General features: G+C 37.0%; 1 protein-coding gene across 4 annotated transcripts in view; it reads right to left on the reverse strand.

Moving 5' to 3' along the window:
- Nucleotides 1-22,014, reverse strand: part of CADPS2 (calcium dependent secretion activator 2) — a 327,139-nt gene that overhangs the window by 19,439 nt on the left and 285,686 nt on the right. For all 4 annotated transcript variants that reach the window (XM_080393905.1, XM_080393904.1, XM_080393903.1 and 1 more), the window contains 4 exons: nt 20,410-20,484; nt 16,876-16,959; nt 16,735-16,767; nt 7,001-7,108 (listed from right to left, as the gene is read on the reverse strand). In XM_080393905.1, coding sequence (XP_080250031.1) covers nt 7,001-7,108; nt 16,735-16,767; nt 16,876-16,959; nt 20,410-20,484 — 300 coding nt within the window. The remainder of the gene's footprint in view (nt 1-7,000; nt 7,109-16,734; nt 16,768-16,875; nt 16,960-20,409; nt 20,485-22,014) is intronic.

Here is a 22,014-nt window from a genome sequence, read left to right on the forward strand (position 1 = left end):
GAGGTAAATCTACTTGAAAACATCATGAACAAGTTAGTGAACTTTGAAAAGACTTTGAACAGTAAACTTGCAAGATGTTGCTTCCATCTTGCGGAAGAATTTCACATATTTGAGCATGTTCATGTAATTAACTTTTTCAGTCCATATTTGGTGACACTGCCTGTGGTTTTCCCTAAAATTCTTTCTTTTACCAAAAAAAGACATGACAAACTGTTTTAAAATTACAAGAATGTCTTCAGATCAAGAGAAAACTGCAGAGAGGTTCTCATATCAAGAGCTTTCTATTTTCCCTATAAAATATTAGACATAATTAAAGGTGAGTTAAGACTTTGGTGAAAATCTAAAGAGCATCGGTGAATCTGAGCACTGCTCAGCTTTTCAATTGCTTTTCTACTTCTCAGTTCTTTTAAATGGTTTTCTATGGCAGGAACATTTTTCTTAATTAGTCACAGCTAATTAGTGTTCTGGCATAGACGAGTAATCAGAAATGTCAGAGCTGCAAGGCTACATCTCCCTAATCCTTTGATAATAATTTAGCCTCCTGGGAGGGCCTCAAGCTGCGGTAAGTAGTGGCTGACAATAAGGCAAAATTAGGTGGGCAGCAGACCATTAGGATAGAAAAATAAAAAGCACTACCAAATCCTGCTGAGCACCATCAGGCAACTAACTGCACTGCCAGATGAGGTGCCTGTTTAAGCCTGTGTTGTTAATTAGCTGATTCTACCAGACCTGCCACATATGTCCAGGTGCATCATGCAAAGATGTGTATTTCTGGGTTTGCGCCAAAGGACAATTTTGCACTGTGATCAAATTTCAAGAATCTGAGAAAGAAGCCTGCATATTTCTTGACGATTATTCTGAGTTATCAAAGAAATAAGAAGATCAACAAGCTACAATCCATTTTTGTTGAGTCTCTTTTAAGTAATTAGGCACGGTCCTCTCACGTTTCTCAGAGGTTAATACAAACACAGCTTTTGATTCAAATGTGGCCTTTAACTAGTTCTACCTAGTCTGAACTTGCTGAAGTCACCTTGGCATATAGTCTAGATCAAAAAGTAGACCTTCTGTCAAATCACACACTTGCAAATAATTACGTAACAATGAAAGCGAAGATTACTTATTAAAATTAATGTGACAGGAAGCAATTTGAGAATGAGAAACCCCCCACACAATTGAAGTTTTCTAGAAAAACATTGCTGAATACCAAACACTACAGTAATGGTGCTTTTGAGGTAGACATGGACAGCACAAGGAGTTGGCGCTACAGAAAACTCACATGTAAGGTAAGTGTTCCTCTTAGCTGTGTGACACCAGCTGAAGATTAGCTCACTTGCCAGGGAGAAGCACTTGCACGTTTTTTACACATTTTTTGTAAAAGGTCAGAAAACTTAACAGAAATGATGCAATTGAATAATGCATTTGCTAAAAATGTACTTGCAGATATGATGGCAAACAGAAATGACTCAGATGAGTACTTCATATCTCTATTTAGGCATAAAATGAAGTATGTGACATAGTAATCTTTGGAGAATAGTTACTACCTCAAATATCCTCAAGTACATCATCGAAGTTAAATCGTCTATCCCTGCTACTAATGGAAAAGAAAAATAATGGTTGTGATGTGGGAACACTACTAGCATTTAATTAACATTCCAGACAAAATACAAGCATTTTTATGGCAGAAAAAGTGTCACATTACACCTGAACTTTTGAAAAATAAAAGCCAAAAGCAGCTACGTAAATCTGGAGTGCTTAAGCATTTATACTACTCATAAAGATGTTCAGTTTTTTTGCACTCCAAAGAAAGTTGTACGAGTTCCCTGACCTAAACATCTCTTACACTGCTTGTTGAACTGTTACTCTGCATGAGGCCACAACCTTAAGGCTGTTCTCCTACATGAGTAGTCCCTGTGAAGTCAACAGGACTAGTCAGTCACACCACACCGGTTTAACACCCAGGAGAGATGAGCAATCAAGCCCAAAGTCAACATCTGCTAACAGGTGCCATCTTCTGCAAGATAACGAAGGGACCTCCTTATCAACGCTGACCTTTCCAGGATGCGCACTCTATTTTGTGTGTTTATGGTACACTTGTGCACAAGGTCCCCAGAAATTAAAGCCTAAAAAAATTAGAAAACCTGTAAGTTGTATCAATGGCTAAACACTGATGTGTTAAAACTCTTCTCTTAAACTATTCTTTATTTCTCAAAGCAGCAATCAATTATTGCATAAAGATTTCATTGCCTATATAGTCTTAATAAAATTGAAATCATACATCTGTTTACCCTGTAAGTTTTTAACAACAGACCCAACACAAATATAAAGTATAAGATAATGCTCTTAATGGCAAATAAACCAAGAAGGGTTTTGAAGGAAAAATGCCTGAAACACTTTTTTTCAGTGTTCAGACAAGTATATCCATACTTCACATGCAATTAACAGGTACAAGAAAGTGAGAATCTACCCAAGTGGTACTTAGAAACTATACATTACTACAGAAAGTAAGTATTGTATCGCTGTTTTAAACAGTGCTTTATGCAAAACGACTTAACTTTTTTAAAGCTGGTTTGTTAATAAAATTCCATTTTGTTTTAAAGGAAACAGTTTTTAATTTGTAAGTCTAACGTAATTTAAAATGTCTAGGAGTTCAAGACTTACTAGTCCCATCTTGAAAATTCAGGTAGAATGAATCCAAGTCTAGTGAGTGATGATAACCTGGCATGTTTATGGACACAGGATTGCATTTATTAAGGTTAATGGTAAAACTGCCATTGATTTTGACAGTGTAGAACCAGCCCCTACAGGAATTTCATAGTTGGACATTTTTTATATCTGCTGATTTTATGATCAGATACACGGCACTGTTCTTTGATAGGCTGCACAAATGTTCTTATATTATCCATCAAGCAGATTATCTTTATGAATGAGGGGCCTTAAAAATAATCAGTAATATTTGAGATTTATTCTAGGTTTGCGTAATTTTGTTCTAAATACTTCATTTTCCCACTCACCAACTGCTACTTTTACAGCCTTTTCTGAAAATAAGTATTTTTCAAACACTGGTTAAAAATAAAAAAAAGTACAACTTTGCTTCTAAAACATTTTACTAAACATTATTTTAAAAAATGATTCCTGGTTTAAGTGATTAAACTTTAAAAAACGTTTCCATGGGTGATGCTTTTAATTGTAATTAAAAATTGTAATCATTAAACAAACACTGTAGTGCTTGTGTTCATGATATAGTTGTTATACATTGAATCTACCTGAGTCACTGCAGCGTTAATGGTAGAAAATTTGAGTTTATTAGAGAAATTTGTCCCAACATAACTTCATTGTCTTAGTTTACTCCAGTGGAGTAGGGGATTGGAAGGAATCACATGGATCATTCTCTGAATTAAGCCTTCAGGCGTCATGAACATGGAGTAGACATTTAACGCAGAACTACTGCAGACCATCCACACATACAAGGCACTACAAAACCTTCCTAGTGCTCTTTAAGATCTGTGGTGCTAAAAACAAGCGAACAAACAAAAGTTCCCCCCACAACTATAAGTTGCTACAGCATGACAGTAGGAGATAAATGTCCTGAGGTCCTGTGACGGGAAGGAATTTGGTAGGTAAAATTCCCAGCTGATCTTAGGAAGAAGACCATGTCCCAGACCACAAGGGAAGACAAGAAGTCCTAAGTGCCTCTGACAAACTGACCAAGCAAAACCTCTTTGTGACTCTAAATTTGATGATTAATTTTAAGAACGAGAAGAGGTACGCTGACGGGGGAGAGACCAGTGGTACTAGGAACACCAAGCCATGCTGTTCTGCATTGGTTCTGCTGCACGATCAGCAGAGGTACTGAAGCATAGGATTTAAATGGTTTAAAAATGGTGCAGAAAAAAACTAGCTGCCCAGTCTTCTTTTGAAGTCCCCTGGAGATCTGATCCTCTCTCATATGTAAGGATTCATATCACAAGCTTAAAATGCCATTCTCCTGATTTTCACATTTTGTATGGCATGGCACTGCTCTTCCAGGCTTACCAAGCACCACCATAAAACAATGCCATTTTTAGTCTTCTCCCTGGTTTGAGACTTCTCAGGTAGATAGAAAAAACTTCTAGCCTTAACACACTATGACCCATTGGCAGACATTTGTACTAGTATCAATACTATTCTTAAATTTAAATGATCTTTGTCATGTACCTTACTTCATATGATAGGCATCCCGTTCTCTTGGTCACTAACAGCTGTTAGTATACAGCAGCTCTGAATCAAGCCAATGAAATCTGCGCATAAATAGTTTGTAACTATATATTTCTTGGGTTTAAAATAGCATCCAAGGCCTGATGTCATCTATATTTATAACTAACACTTGTAGCGCACAGAACAGTCTGATTTTTTTTGGTGATTCTGGATGAGGTGTTTCCCTGGCTGAAGCACAGACATGCACTTCTGTTTCGTTTGGCTGATGATTTCTTATCTGATACAATGTATTTTAATGGGAAATCAACTGTGATCTACAACTGCAGCCAGTCGAATGGCTTGAAGTATATTTACATAAAAAGGTAAATATATTTTATTCTTTCTATTGAAATATAACTTGATAGAATTGAATTTATAAACAGTACCTAGTTTTTGTTATATCAGTTATTCAAAAAACTCTTCACAAAACCATGGGCAAAATCTTACTCAATCGTACTGTTCTAAATCTAAGTTAGTCTCAGGAAAAATGAGTTAACACAGTGAGATGCCCTTGTTTGAAATTTCTGCATGCTATGAGCTTACATATTTGTTAACGCATTTATCTGAAACTGTCCAACCGGTTATACCTCCTAGCGTCATGTTATGTAGAAATGTGACACCACCACATATAAAGAAAAGTAAAGATACAAATAGATATTTGACACACAGAATACTTATCATATACATCTTTTTTTCTTTCCTTACAGCTACAAGCATTGGCCACGACAGTATACAATATGTACTACCGAGTAAAAGGGGAGGGAAGTGTTTCTTTGTCTCAAAGGCAAGTGCTATGTCATGACTCGCATCCACAGAGGAGATGTTTTCTTGAGCTGAAGAGCCTGATTGCTGAAATGAAACTTGGCAGAGGTCACTGACCCATGCTAATCCAATTGTACTGAGGCCCTGTCCTTGGGTTAGCGCTAGTTGGCCTAACCCAAAACCATGCCAGGAACCATGCTGATGACTTAATGGTATGGATGATCACTTGCTAGTTCTTAGGCCTGTGCCCAGGCCCTGGCCAGTTTACTGCTATGGCCATAGCCTAAGGCTTCGTCCAATCCCACTACATCAACAAAGTCAATGTGGTCTCTCCAGTGAGAGTTCGACTTGGCCTTAGGCACGTAATTTTATTAACGTTCAGTAAATTACAACATAAGCAAAAATAACCTCAAAGAAAAATAAAAAATAGAAACTTGAAAATGAAACATATGCTTGCAGATTCAGTGCAAAAGCAAACTGAAGCAGAAGTTGCTAATATGGTTTTAGTACTTTGTGAAGGTGCCAGCTGGATGGATGATAATTTTTCTACCCCTGCAGGGCATCAAAGCTTTTATAAAATCATTCTTTTCACACATATTAGCACTTAGCTTATTAAAACAGATGATACTTTTTTTTTGTAAAGCTGCCTGAGAGTGTCTGGAAATATAAAATCTGAGAGATAAGTCTCATTTTGACCACCCAGTTTAACAAACAACAAACACTGACATGACATACCATTGCTGAGAGTCTATGTTATGGGACCTTCTGTGACTGCCACAACTGTAGTGTCACAGTAAAGGCTGTGAATTGCTGTTATGAAAACATTTGCTGTAACTTGCATAATTAAATGAAACTGCCAGCAAAGCTTTCTAAAATACTTCAGAGATGACACACAAATAAATACATTTCAAAGTCTGTATTATGTTCCAGAATTTGTTTTGTAATAAATTGCATTGCACAGTGCCAGAGATGACTTCTTTCCCTGTTCAAATTCCTACGTAATTACAAGTGACCAAGATCACTGAAATGTAAATTGATCCAAGTTTATAATAAAGTTAAGTTTTATTTTAGACATGTTTTACACGTGTAGTGCTTTGGATTTATACAGAAGGTACAGTTTCAGCTGCCTACAGCTTCTCTGTCGGACAACTCAGAAAGGGACATGCTAGACATAAATTAGTGCTCAGAACCTGAATGAGCAGAAATATGCTCAAGACTGTTGCTAGTAGCCTTATAGGAGAGCCTTGTATGAGGAAAAGGTATACATTAGGTAGTAGGTGATAATTTCTAACAAAAAGAGGAGAAATCACGGTAAAAGGAGTGGAGGGAGGCTGTGGAAGCCAGCATTGAAGCTGAGGGAAATTACTGCAAAGATACAGCCTGGCTAGCAATGTGTGGGCCTCGAGGATGAGGACAAGGATTACTCTGAACTTGCAGAAGTGGGATTAGAATTTTGAAAATGAATTTGACAATTTATTAAATGTTTGGTCAACTTTAAGAAATTACAAGTCTTAAACTAAAAATCCATAAAACGAAATTATAAAAGTCATGCCATGCAAGTACCATGCAAGTACAAACCTGTAGATGTATCTGGCATAACTGGACCCTTGCTGTACATGAGCAGGCAGTGATCTGTGTAAGTTCTTTATTTAGGGAAATTAGGTCTGCAATGGAGCCCACAAACAACACCAATCTAGCTCTCTCCATTAACAAATCAAAAATCAAAAGATGAAATAAAATTGGACTACTCACAGTGGAAAAATGACTATTTCAAATAATAATCTTCTACCAATTTTATTTATGCCTTCTTTCCCTTACGAATTTCATGCAGAAAAAGTTTAAAGAAAGGCCACCTTTGACAGTTGAAGATGGTAAACAACAAGCAAAAGAAAATATGACCAGCAGAGAAGAACATTTGAATGGCTTGTTGAATACCATCAAAATGCAGCTTATCTCTTCTGATGTTGTAGTGACACCAGCAAGCTTTGCAAGGGTAGTTACTTACATCAAATAACTTCTCTATGTACATTTCCTCATTGACCTTTTCTCGAAGTATATCCTGGTTTTGTCGAACAAACATAATGTAGGTGTCTGCTAGATCCATCCCTGGTTTCTGTGGAGACATAAAGGGGAGAAAGTAGTGGGAAGGGAAGAAGATAGACCACTCAACAACTGAGACTTGTAAGAAGTTACACTTAAACATAATGAACTGTGTTACAATGTTCACACATACATAAACTGTATTTACTGAATCTGCTGTGAATTCTGGGTTAGTTACCAAGTTCAGGAGGGTTCACTATTAATAAAGTTCTCAGTGTTATAATTTATGGATGCTTTGAGTCATAAATCTACATTGCCTTATGTAATGGAATGATGTCTTGACTCTGGTAAGGTCAATGGCAGGCAGACATTTCCCCCTTTTTTGTTAGTGAGGCTCTCATAGCTGCTCCCACCCTCAAGGTTCAGATTCTGCTATCACATTTGGAAAATGGTTAAAAAAAGCATCCAGTTCCTTTTTCATTGCCTCATTGTTGCAAATTGCTTCCAATATACAGCTGAATTTTTTGTTTGAGGTTAGCTCCTACTCAGTGATTCAAACTAAGTTCAAGCATTCCCCTGAGAGCAATGGCATAAAAAGGTTGATATGACAGTAGACCTGTACTCCTATTTTTCTGAAAATGTTGCACTGGCACAAGCAGCTCAGAGGATGACTAGGGAATGAGCAAGGGCTGAAATGTTTCCCTTCTTGTACCAATCTGTGTCCTTATGAACAGCAGAGTAGGCACAATTTTCATACTGCACTCCCAAACACGGGACAGGTAAGGATATGTTGTGTGTGACGCTATGTCATGCCAGCCAGGGTGGTGGCTGAAACTGCTCTCTCCTGCCCAGCTGGGACATCTGGGCCTCTGTAGCCACAATATGTTGTTCCACGCTAGAGCACGTAACAGCCTGTAGCATCCCCTCTCCTGGCAACATATGCAGCGCTGATCAGGATCTCACCTTCCTCTAACAGGAACCAAGAATGAGCACAAGCACTTTGGAAAGTCTTCTGTAAATGTCCTCTGTGTGAGCAAGTTTGTGAAAGTAGCACTTGCTCCCAAATAATAGTTTTTAAAGTTCACGGCATGCAAAAGAAGGCTAAGTTTTCTAATAGTTTACAGTAAGCCTTAGCTCAAAGCTGCTCATAAAGGATTCAAAATTGTTTAAGACTACTCCGTACAGAATAATTAACCGCTTGACAAAAGCAGTTATACCCAGTCCCTGAATTCAGGGACTTACAGAAGTCAACTCTATTTCTCAGAAACCGTTATTGTCTGAAAATAGCATACATACAAGGCTCTAAGAGTAAAACATTTAGCTTATTTTAAAGGCTTGTATGCATAAACATGCTCATATAGTTCAAATATTTATATATAATTTTATATTAAGGCTTCCTTTCTAGTCTACAAGTGGATAACTTAATTTTTCTCATTCCTTATTATTTTGTATATAATATATTATAATGTATATGAACAGGTCTGAGCACAAGCAGGAAGGTGCAACATGCCCAAACTAATACCTGTCCAAACCCAGTCATTTCAATAACAGGACGAGAGCATTCTCCCCTTAAAAAAGCAGTGAGTGAAACCTCCTGGATCATAAGCTTCATCTCTTTGTGCCTGAATCTACTATGGACACATATAGGAATACGATCTAAAATAAGATTTTCTTTTCCATTTATACATGTGCATCAATGGCAGTTTCATTTCTTAAAAATAACAGCTAAACATGGAATGATGGCTTGGTTTAACACTCTCAGCATCTCCAAAACTCATACTGAAAACCTGAAATGTCTCTGGCACATGTCGATTAGACATTCCAGAGGCAATCAAAGCTCATTTCAAAAAGCTATCACATACACACAGGCCTACATGAAACTCTTAAGAGGAAAACAGAACCATTTACACCTCAGTTACACATCTTGATACTAAGCATAGAAATAAAAATGTAAGATTACAATAGATAAAACAGTTTTCTGTTGGAAAATCTGGTTCACAGAAATCAATAGATTTCCTTCATAAAAATGTGCCTTCATTGAAATGTGACCGAAATATTTTTAAATTAAACAACAAAGTGAAGGAGATTTAAAAAAGAAAGCTCCATATCTTACCTTAGTGTCCTTATTTGTGATGGTACAAAAGAATACAACCAGTGTTGAAACCCTATCTACTTCCTAAAACCTGATAGGCAATTTAGAGGAATTGGACTAGTTTTAACTTGGAGGGATAATGGTTAAATATTTTGAAAACTCATGGGGTGGGTGAATGAGATAATCTAACAAATGAAAGGCTGATTACAGTTCTTGGAGATACATATTCAAATGTATAAATGAATCCTCCACCAAATGCTAAAACCTAATGGTTTTTCAATTCATGCAGTTTTTTCTTTTGTTAAGTTCAATAAGAAATGTTCATCTTGCAGACAGCCAAAGCTAGAAAAATAATATTTCCCACCAGCATTAACTCTCCCCTTATCTTTGAGATGTTTACCTAGTCTTGAAGCTGTGACATATGGGAATTTCACACCTAGTGAATATATTTTCATGTAGCTTGTGGCACAGGAGTGTAATCATTAAAAGAATATACACAAGTAAGAGTAACTGCAACAGCTGGTGACATTTACCAATTAGAATTACAGTTCTTTAAAACATGTCATCCTTCTTTAATGTGTGCAGGATAATTATCTTTGAAATTGCTGTGGAAAAAAATTAATTTTCCTTTTAAACAGTGTCTGCCTAGAGCAGAAATGTGTCTGGGTAAGCAAGATTATCAGTACTCCAATAGTATGACTCCCTGTTTTGAAACCTCACCAAAATCATTGCAAGTTAACCATCTTTGCTCATGGTGGGCAAGACACACATTAAACATTGAATGAACCAACAGTATATCAAATACTTCATTATCTCCCCATATTGAACGTATTGAATTTATTTGTTTTCTCTAAACATGTGAAAGAAGGAAAGAAAGCTATTATAAGCATCAAAACAAGCTTAGTGCTATATATTTAATGTTTTAACTCTTTTTAACAGGGATTATGTATTAGATGGGAGGCTCCGATTACATGATCCTCTACTGCTGTATTATGGATTATTAAACTTCAGAAAAAAAACCCCAAAACAGGTTAATGCAGAATAAAAGAACAAACAACAGTTAAGCAATTGGATATGCCTTAAAGGACAAACAGAATCTGAGACATATTTTAAGCAACTGTCACAGAGGGGCATTTCACTACTGATATCAGACAGATTTAAGCAACTCAGTCTCCACATCTATACCCAATATAAAAAATTCTGCTCCTCTGAATCTCTGGGAGAACCTCTGCTGAAGTTAATGGGAGAGAGTTATTTTCACATTTTTGGGAGAAGAATTTAACCTGGTATATTTATCCAGATAGGTGTAATAAAAGGTATTCTGTCTGAAAAATTCCCCAAGAAAAAAAGTGGGTTTTTTTATGATAGATAAAAAGTTTTTGTAGGTTTGTTTTATTCAGAACAGCAGACAAGATGTTTTGCCTATCTGGAAATGAAAGAGAACCAAACAAAGAGATGAATGGAGAAACTGAAAACACAAAGACATCAAATAAAATACCAGGAAATGAAGAGTTGTAAATAGGGTTACTTTGTCGCTGGTTACACAAGTAACTGAATACACTGGCAAGTGAATGAGTTTAAACAAGGGTGTAGGCTTCAGCACATTCTTTTTTAGGGTTAATCACTAGTTAACCTGGCAAGATGAACATGCTGGGGTGGGGGGGTGGGGTGGGGGGAATCCTTTTTAATTATATACTGCAAGTGCTCTTACTTCCTGCTGCTGCACCTAATCCCACAGGTGCAGGTTGTTTCTTTTACAATTCACTGGTAGGTGGGTCCAGATCGACAGGCGCTTTTTCATAGCAACTAGTTCAGATAAAGAAGAAACAGCTTAACTTTCCCCCTTTAAACAGGAAAACTCTACCCTACTGTCTATTTAACAAGGAGGCAAATTTTAAACTACATTATTCCAGTTTCCAAGATGATGTAGGAGCTGTATTAGGACTGACACACATTGCTCCCACCGGCAAAATCTGCCTGAGGCACCTAGTCAAAAGTAATGCTGCATTGCCTTGATTTCCAGCATTCAGATGTTTTGCTGCTGAAAGATTTTGCAACAAGCTTAATATTGCCACTAATATTAGGCTTTTCCTACAGAAGAGGTACACCTAAATTTCTGCACAGCTTTTTGCAAGTTTGTTTCAAATATTGATAAAAACAATGTACATTTGTAAATACTTGGGTTATGCTTATTCTCACTTTGGCATTTGTCACAGAACATTTCTTAGCATCAGAAAGTATTAAACAAACCCGTATTCTTGGTATTACCAACAAAAAAAATCTAGTTTTACCAAGTTCTATCCTGTTAAAGCATTGAAGTTTCAAAGATGAGAACAGATGTTAGACTCTTAACTATATAAAACCAAACTTCGTCCCATTTTGTTTTTGCTCTCCTCTCCACCCCCTTCCTCTCCCTTGCATCCTGGAGGGAGACATTTTAACTAGAGCATGGATGTAACAATGAAATGAAAAGGAGTGATGAGCTGGAGGGGGCTATTGTGAGAAACACAGGAGCTCCTTATTCAGTGTCCACTACCAAATGAAAGAGTGCATTGGAAAATTTCACTGGCTGAAATTTCTCCTCTAAATACTGCAAGGCTCATCACTTGGGCTTTGAAATGACAGAATTAAAATATCATAAAAATATTTTTCGAATAAAACCTACTTGTACTCATGACAAGATCCTCGCTCCCTTCATTTCTTACAAATCAAAATACATAAGCCAGGGAGGAAGATGCATCATTTGTATAATCAGACTATTATAAAGGTAACATTTTACTCTCACATGGTTATGAAAAATAATATTTTGCTTAAATGAAAAAATACAATACATTTCCCTGCCTTGAATACATTTTCTTGTACAAGAAAAAGCAACCGTGGCAAAGACTAAATGTCTGTATTTTGAGAACTGTCATGCAGAACTTAAGCTGTGATTCTGCAAGCATTTACACAAACATTTTTTCATATATGTGTAGTTTCATTGCATTCATGGGGCAACACAGGTGTGCATCTGCACCAGGATCTTAATTCTGTAGTGTAAAAAGTTCTTCAAAACGCTACAGTTCCTATGACAAAACCAGGTATTAAAATACTTTTTTTTCCCCGAAATAATTATGTTCTACTACGTTATTTTAACTTTCCTGCTGATTAGCAGCCATCCTTCTGATCTCCATTTAAGAGGTATCTCAAAAGTACTCCTGACTTAAAAGAGATGATGCAGGGCTTTCCTTCCAATTCTGCAATAGCTTGTTTTTACGGATCTGAAAACAGAAGGGCCACTTCCCAGGTTCGGGTATACAGAGGAGGAGGAGGAGGAGGAGGACGTCGTGGTGGAGGAAAGCAGGAGAAGCCCTGAGCGTGAGGATAATGACTGCTCCATGCTCTTTAAACAGAGGTCTCCAAGTAAATCCTGCTTAAAAATGAATGGCACAGTATGGTCACACCTGAATAAACAGATTTCCCAGAAAAAGTAATTTGCTTCTTAAAACCAGCTAGAAGAGGCCACGCAGTACAAGTGTGATATTTGGAAATGGAGGTATCTGGAAGGTCCCAATGTGTATCTGCCTGGTAGGAGGCAGAGCTCCTGCTCTGGCCTCTACAGGACCCCCGTAAGTCAAATACTGGCACATGTGTGAGGCCCCTTTTCATACCTTTGATCCCCGCATAAAGGCAAGAGTGGAGCAAGAGGCCTGGCATTGTGCGCGCTGTGCACTGCTGTCAGCCCTGGGTCCTTCAAACGGCCTCTCTGCACTTGGTATGACAGGTGGCCTACATGAAGTGAGGGAGGATTAGGTTCCTTCTGTGCCCCCTAAATGACTGGCATAGATTACTGGCTCCTACAAAGGGATTTAAACATACCTTTCTGAACAAAAAGCAGTATATACATATGCATGTAACTGGATGCTCAATTTGTATGAGTAATTGCTTTGGTTATATTTGTAAATGAGGCAAATGTTTGTAGAAATGACCAGCTACAGACACAATTATTTGTGTGCAAAACTGAATTAAATGATGAGAAACTGAACACAATGAAATTATCCACATGATTGAGGAATAATAATAATTTGAGATTAACAATATACATTTTTTGCCCTCAGTTCTACTGCGTTCTTTCCCTGTTCTCATTAATTAACTGGCTTTGTGAACAGAATATTAAAAAAAAAAAGAAAAAAAATAGACAGGTTGGACTCCTACATCTCCTAAGGATTGCTCAAGCTTTAAGAGAAACTAACAGAGTTATAGTGGATTTGGGTGAGGAGTTGTTTTTTTTTTTTTAAAAAAGTAACTTAAATCAGCTCCTGCATTCCTAAGTATCAAAACTGCATTAACACGAGAACAAACTGCATCCTTAATGCACTGCTTATATTTGTAACGTTTGTGTTATTTTCCTCTGAACATTTGGTTTCTTTCAGAGGCACAGCAGCCACAATTTCTTTCACTTCAGAGCCTAGCATACTGTGACAATTACCAACAAAACGAGTGTAATAGCAACTAGATTTTTGCATTATTATTTTAAGGAAATCATAAGCCATCATTGTTGTTACTCTTCTTAGTCTGGGTTATTTTGCACTGTTCCTAGTATTTCTGTTGGTGTTTCAATTGCCAAAACATAGGCTGTGTCCATGTAGTCCTATGCAAAATGGCTGGGGAAAGGAGTGAGAGCTCCTTGTGACTGCATACATCCCGCTTGATAAAGGGCATTCTGAAAAATGGAGCCTAATGTTGGATGTTCTCTTAAACAGGTTAAAAAAAAGGATGATTTTTTTTTGGATGGAGTTATTCATAATTTGCTGGCAAGATTAATGAATGGAAGGGTAAATAGCAACATTTTTACAAATGCCAAATGCACTGCAAGTCTGTGTCAACATTTCCCACCTTGCCTCGAGAAGTCGATGGATGCCTTCTGGGGAGTGTGTACCTTCGTGCCCAACTACTTAATGTCTAAATCCCCTCTTGGTATTAATAAAACTAACCTGTTCCTCAAAATGACCAAGAATCACCCGATAACATCCTCCTCCTTTTTGATTTCTTTATTATTTCAATATTTATTTACTTTTTAACTTTTGTATCCCCTTTACCTCTCATCCTCTCTCTAAAACATTCTGCTCAGTAGTACCTTCATTTTCTTCTAATATCTCTTTTGTCTAGTTTATTTCTTCTTATTTCACTAGAAACCAGCATATTTTTCCCTCTTTGCCAAATATTGAGCCTCGTTGGTAATCAAAGATCAAAAACTCTGTTGAATTCACACACTCGGAAAACCCCCAAAGGCCTTTTGCCTGCATTTCCCCCACCCCCACCCCTGCCTTTCTCCACCAGATCCACCAAGTGATCAACAGCTGTGTTTCAGGGACCCCAAGGACAGCGCTAAGGTCACCCACTAAGATCCTCTAATGGAAGTGGGGCACCCGGACAAGAGTGCAGTTATCTGACAAAGTGCAATTCTGCACATATTTGCAACTACATCAAAAGGAAGTGCCTACTGTGGTCACCCTTAAGTCATTTTCATATATGCAGCTCTATGATAAGGAGGGACAAGGAGAGATTTTAAACTCTATTAGTTTAAAATGCAGCCACATGAGGCGTTTAGTTAGCGTCAGTGCAGGCTGGCTAGGTTACCTTCACACGACCAAGAAGAGCTCAGTGTAAATTCCCCACCCTGTGCTGCCCCCCTCTCCACTTCTCACTTCAGCTGTGAGCCCGGGAGATGACCTTGTAACGTGATGGCTTATAGCCTCCTTTTGCAGTTGCAATTTGTAACTTCCACAACTGCTGAATTTTGACCCTATTCAGACTGGACCCTCACTGTCAGTATTGACAGTAACAGCTCTTCTTGGCCTCAACTGCATCTTTACAACAAGGCGAAGAATCTGAAGAACTAAAACCAAACTCCAGCCTATCAAACTCCTTCATCCCAGGTAAAATGCCCTCCAGAACGTGGAAGATGATTGCTTGGTCAGATCCACCGCCTCCCTGAAGCCCAGCTTACACCTGTGGTTTACAACTGTAGTACTATAGTCCAGTTCACATCGTGGGCTGTGGGAAAGGTGCATGAGATAGCTGAAAAGGAAAGGGGCTGTAAAAATGCAAGGATCCTGGCAGTCTGTCTATAATCTGGTCATCTCTTCAGGCCAAGCAATACCTTGCAGTGAATGTGAGAAAGGCAATGGGGCTCCAAGCAACCACCTCCCCGCTCTGCCTTCCCCTCTCTGGAGCAGTGCATCCCTGTGTGACCTGACTCACAATATTCCCCTCAGCCTGTGGCAAAGGTATTTTTCAGCCTCATCTTTACTGTGAACTTCAATGTCAATGTATTCAGGCCAATGGTAAAAGACTTTGACATCTCCCTCTCATAGATATTCTATGTAATGAAAGAAGTCAATGGATTTCTAGTTTGTTCATGAGTTTTTTCTTCAGTTTTTGAGTATTAAGTGCCTCACCAAGGACCTTTTGGGGCAGCTCAACAGCAAAATGCATTAACAAGAGGTATTCTACATTAACTGGATTTGATATGAGATTATTCCTTTGAATGCAAGATTAAGCCTGCATTTTTTCATTTTTATAAAACAAAATAGTATTTATACAATTCAACAAAAAGTCCACAAGTAATCAAATAAGAAAAAAATTCTGAAAACATCATCTGAATGGAAATGTTACAACTTGTTATCTTATGAATAAAGCAAATATAAAGACAGCAAAATAACAAGTTCCAGAAACAGATTTTTTCTTTTATTTAGTATGCATGGATTAAAAACCCAATTAATTTATGCTTGCAAGTATTATATTTTAAAGTATAGACCTGCTGAAAGGATTTCTGGCCACCATACAGTCTAGCATGCCAGGTGTTCTTCTGTATTTGGAACTTTATTTTTTGTAAGGTCATTAACATAATAATTTTAGTAATTTTTTTGCTATGCTTGGAAAATAAGATTTAGAATCATATTAAAAAGGGATGAGGACACAGACTTGTGAGAGAACAAAGAATATTTGACAGTGATAATGACAGTATTTGATAACTTCTTCCTTGCTTTTTAAAAGAAAAGATATTCTACTAAGACACTCTAATAATAATAATATTCTAATAGCTGAATTTTGCTTTTATGTATGAAAGAGCTGCAACAGCTACTCTTTTTAGTTTTTATTTCTACCACACAAACATTGCATAAGAAACGGTAAATCAAATAGAGATTTAGCAAGCAAGGGATTAAATAAGCAGTATTGGGTCCTGAAGTAAGAAAGCTACAAATAACGGATATTTAGGTACGATGCTTTCACTTGTTGCTTATGCTGCACATGTGAACAATTTAGCCCAAGGATGGGAAGATTCCTACAAAAGAGTATCTAAGTTACAATCCTCAGTCTTCCACAACTGAAAAAGTGCACTGAGAATAACCTTTCTAAACTTTGCTTTGAGAGTTACTTGTTGCCCGAGGGAAATGAAATTCCCTCTGAGGGTTGTAGTGGCTGTTCAAATGCCCTGTGCAAAGCTATAATGAATCTCTGTAAGAAAGCAAAATGTCAACAGTGAAAAACGTGAGCTAACAAAGCCCCTATTTTTTGAATTATTATGAACACTAGAAAAAATAAATTAAAAGAGTTGTACTTACAGGAACGTCAACATATTTTGCAGCTGCTTTCACCTTTAGAAAGTTAAAACAACACACAGTAAGTGCTTATTACTACAGATTATGCACAATTTCAGAATTATGCACAGAAAGGACAGAACCATCGTGAATCCAAACACTTACAGTGAATGAAACTAATGATGAGAAAAAAGTGCCTTCATCGTATCTTGACAATTTAGACAGCACACCTTCTAACACCGAAACAACCTGGAGGAAAAGCACAGAGGAAAATCTAAATGCACAATATGAAAAGTAAATATTGGGAATAAGAATGTGAGTTTTTCTTCCTCATGCTTTATTGTTCAGCAGGGCAATGCAAACTGTAAATTTGATCACTTTCTTCATCTCACAAAGTGCTGAAATCAAGGACAACATTCTTTTTGCAGCTTCACCTATCAATTAAACGGATGGAAATCATTGAACCACTGCAGAAATAGAAACTCAAACCAAAAATTCTCCTGAGGCGGGCCTGCTACCCAGTGCCACTTTGCTGACTCTAGAACATGTATTTAAATATAGGTGTGTGTACCCAGCATGTATTTTGGGTAGAAAACACACATTATTTTCTAGGACCACAGTTTTGAAGATTACATTCAAAGATAATGCAGTACAATTATTACAGGTAGTGATCTCAATATTATATTTCTTTTATCTTTGCTACTGAATAGAAACCCAGCTCTGATTTCACCCAACAGCGTAACCGCGCTAGAGTTTTCAGTCAACAGCACATGCTGTTGAACTGCCTCTACATGGCCAAGAAGGGACAAGAAAATGTATGCCCCAAATCTCTGGTATGGTGTGGTTCCTCTCCCCCACACTTCCACCTGTGATTCTCTGAGTAGTGTGACTCCTCAGCAAGTGGCATCAAAAGATGTTTTCGTCAAAATTTATTTCTGACCAAAAAAACCCCTTATTAATTGCATTAATTATAGTGTACATGTTTAAACTCCCCCAAATTAGCCTTAAAGCAAACAAATCTCCTCATGTCCCTCTATGATAATATGTTGCTCAAGTAATTAATGGCATATAACAAAATATATCAGCCATTGCATTCGTGCACATTTATTTTACACATATGAATTGCTTTCCAGTTTATAAGATTGTTTTAAAAGTCATCCCTTACTCCCAATACAGTCATTCCCACAACCACAAGTATCATTTTATGAGTGTGAGGACAGAACAAAATTCCATCTGGCATGCTGTTAATGGGCACTGTAACAGTGTCACAACAGTGTCACCTCCAGAGGAACTGAGATCATCACTTTACAATAAGCCCTGCTCTTAACAGTTCAAGGAGCAAGTGCAAACCTACATTTGTCATTTATCAATCTAACCTGTCATATTTACAGTGATTAATTAAGACACCAGTACGTAGGTGCCCATCAAGGAATAATACCACATCATGAGAGTGGCAGTTCTTTCTGCACCGCATGCACAGTATAATTACAGTCCCATCATTACACCAAATACTAGCTTTCTGCTTTGCTGTTGCATGCCTGTGAGATGATGTTCATACTTCAACTCATTTTATCTGACTGGCAAGGATTCTTTCTGCAGAAGGGTGTTCAATCTTATTGTGCAAAGATCCACTATGGAAAGGACTGATCTCACAAACAACATGGTGTCCACAGTGCCAACAAACAGCTCCAGTACAAGTGGGACACAAAAGAACAGACAGCAAAACATTGCAGTGTCAAGGATGTCCATTTAGACAAACAGCTTAGTTATGAAGCTGGAAACTTGTTTTCTGAGATCTGAGCATATGGACATGTGAAGGTCTAAAAGCGTTTCTGCATATACCTCACATTCTCTGAATTGGTTATCCTGAGACACAGCGTGCTTTGTTTCACTGTTTTGTGCTGTTCCTGTGATTTGTTAAATGCTTTAGCTTGGTAAGTCTTGCATATAAAATGCACGGTATAGTCTCTATCAAGTAAAGTCTCACTGAAGTGAAAGTACTCTTTTCATTTTCATAGATGATGTAGCGAAAAACAATGATTAAAATACTTATTCCACTGGAACACAAAGGAAATAATAGAGAAGCAAAGGCTAAAAAATACTGAAAAAAAAATATAGGTGAAAAAAATGAACACACATGGATATCATGCACACAGATGTGCAGTTTTCCTCACCAAAACCAAGAGCGAAACATCAGCCTTCCTCTGTAACCTCAGAGGCTTTCTGCCTTGAAACAGGAGCAATCAGTATGTCGTTGACATTTCACATCTCAAATGAGGAGAGACTGCTTAAGCTTCTAATGAACAGCCAATGACACAGAATATTTGCTTCCTATTCTGAGATTTTAACCTCTGGTAACAGTATATATGATAACTAATAGTGCAAACCCCTTTGTATTGACAGCAGCTGTCTCTAGAATTTCTTATACATATATCCAGGAGGAATATGACTGTTATGACTCTTTCTATAATCTCAGATATAAAAAAAAATAATTAAAAGGTTAAACTTTTAATAGCGTGAGTTGCTTTGATTAAATTGCCCTTTCTTCCTCTTCCTCTTCAATAACACTATAAACATAATTTCACAGGTTACTTCGGAGTGATGGCAGGCAGCACATAAAACTCAGACCTGTAGAGATGAACCACTTGTAGTTATGTTTACATCAAAACTTCATTCAGATAAAAAATGTGTGGTTTCTACACATTTACCAGTAAGTGGACACATTTTGCTTAAACTTCAACAGTGATTCTACAAAGCCTTCCTCTTCAACTCCTGTGCATGCTGGTGGGTGTCAATCTGAAAGGAGATTCCCGTTCCCCCCAGCCCCTGCCAGCAAACTGTGACCAGTGAAAACCGAGGCATGATGAAAATATGACAGAGTCTTATTTTTTGTCACTAACTCACAAATTGTAAATGTATGGCTTATACCTCCTACTTGGAAAATCAGGTATTTCTGGGTAGTTTGCAATGCATAGATAACAAAACCTCTTAAAATTTTACTCTTTTCTGACTTTATTTGCTGTATCCTTCAAACTTAGGAAGTGATAGCTTTTCTTTTATATCAAGAACTTCAAAGACACTTACTGGAGTAGAGGTGCTACAGTAACACAAGGCATTGTTTACATTTTCTTCACTTATTCTCCAAGTCCCTATATCATGTCAAAATATATTTTCTTTTAAAATATAAAAACTCATGAGGTAAATTTCAAGAAATAACATCATATAAACTATTTTTAAATTAAATGGTTTGTGGAACAAAATCTCATTAAAATGTTATACTGACAGTCTGGATGTTGTCCATATCTAAATAAAAAAAATAAATACTACTTAGTGATAGCAAGAAAGTTTTCATGTGAAAAATTAAACACCCCCCCCCATGCTGTTACTTAAGAAAATATTGACATAATCAAGTCCTACCAGTTCTACTAGCTGCTATCAGTTCTTATCTATAACAGAAATACAGAAGACAAACTTATCTGATCAGCAGGTTGCACAGAAATTGTTTACCTAATGGGTTATAAAATACAATTTTGTAAATTCAATATTATTTGCATGACTATAATCTAAAAACCATGGTGTTGTCCCCGCGCCCCAACTCTCTGTTTGTAGCAAAACTGTGTGATATTTAAAGACATTTCAGAAGTTCAAGAATTAGAGATATATTTTGTTTATTATAAATCTAAAACTAAAGCAGTTTACCTTTGAAACAAGAAGTGAAATAATTTCCTTAACAGTTTCTTCAATCAAGTCATCTATCTTTGAATGGTATTGTTGCTGTATTTCAAAAGATAAAGAAGAATTAGCATGTATACGAACACACACTTTTGTCATAAGTCATAAATGGCACAAAGCTGATAACCCCACCAGATCAGATTTACTTAAAATTATCATTTTGAACATCAGCAGAACAAACCCTTGAAAACGATCCACCCAATCAACACTTTCTTACATTCTGTGTTGAAAATTTTCCCATGTACACTGTTGAGTTAAGCAGCTAATGGGGTTATTATTTAGATGAATTGAGTTCTTATTCTTATTCAGGCGAAGGAATGTGAAGGATACTTTTTGTCTTCTCCTATATAATTAAGGTGGCCACGTATTTTTTTTCTAAAGGGTTGGTTTAGCTGGAGAAGCAAAAAGACTAGAATAAGATTTAATTAATACAGCATTTCATGTCTGACAACTCTCATTCATAAGTTATTTTAAATGTCCTCTAGAAATAAAATGAGCTCCAATTGTCCATCCTAAAAGAGCCTTTCTGTTAGCACAGTGAGCTGCAGTTTATACAAATCTTACAATATGCTCAAGCAAGGGCAAAATTAAAATTTCATCAACAAAGCAGAATAGATGGTAACAAATTAATAGGCCATAAAAGGCATAATAAACCAGACTTCATTCTCCATACCCTTTTTCTTTTGCTTCTTCATAAAAGAAGGTGGCTTTAAGTAAATGCTTTTAAAATAAATCTGAAAGACTTTTTAGATAATACTACAGAGCTCCCTCCTGAAATTAACAGGAACTAGGGATCCCATTCTGTCAAGGAGGCACATCAATTTAAACAGTAATTCTTCCTTTAGAAACATTTATCTGACAGCAAAGATTGTCCCCAATAGCCACTTCACAGAAAATGTGACTTGTAAAGACTAACCCTGTCTTCACAGTTCAAGGCTACTTGGAGCAGCTAACAGCATAATGCTCGGAGTAAAAGTACTGAGGTCAGTATAAACATTAGCCTAACTTAGCAGCTGCAAGCTGAATAGTTTTCAGAGTTCTAAGTTTTTAAAGGCAATTTTTCATCTGTCTCCAAGTTGCCATACAAACTATAACATTAAATTTGATTTGCTTAATATATTTAGGAATGATTTTCTAAACAGCACACTTACTGAACCTGCATTTAAACTAAGAGAGAATAAGACTCTGAGATGTGTTTGCCCACACATATGTATCCGCCACAGGGTACCAACATCAAGCGTGTTAATTTTTGGTTTGAATTTCTTTTAAAGTTTAAGAACGCTTGGAAAACGTGAATACACATCTGAGATGAACAGCAGCAAACATCCTGGAACAGTGAAAGAGCATATCAGAAATACATCAAAGAACTTTCCACAATTTCAGATATAAGTTATTCTAACTGCATTAATGTCTTGAACAATATAACATTCTCTTGATCTGCTAAGGGCTTAAATCACCCCAAACTGCCTGTGACATCTGTTGCTTACACAGTCTTCAGAAGGCAATGGTTTCTTGCTCTCTGAAAACATTATTATTCTCCCCCAGATGCATGTCAAAACTATACATATTTCT

The sequence above is a fragment of the Falco punctatus genome, assembly GCF_963210335.1.
Source record: "Falco punctatus genome assembly, chromosome: 6".
NCBI lineage: Eukaryota > Metazoa > Chordata > Aves > Falconiformes > Falconidae > Falco > Falco punctatus.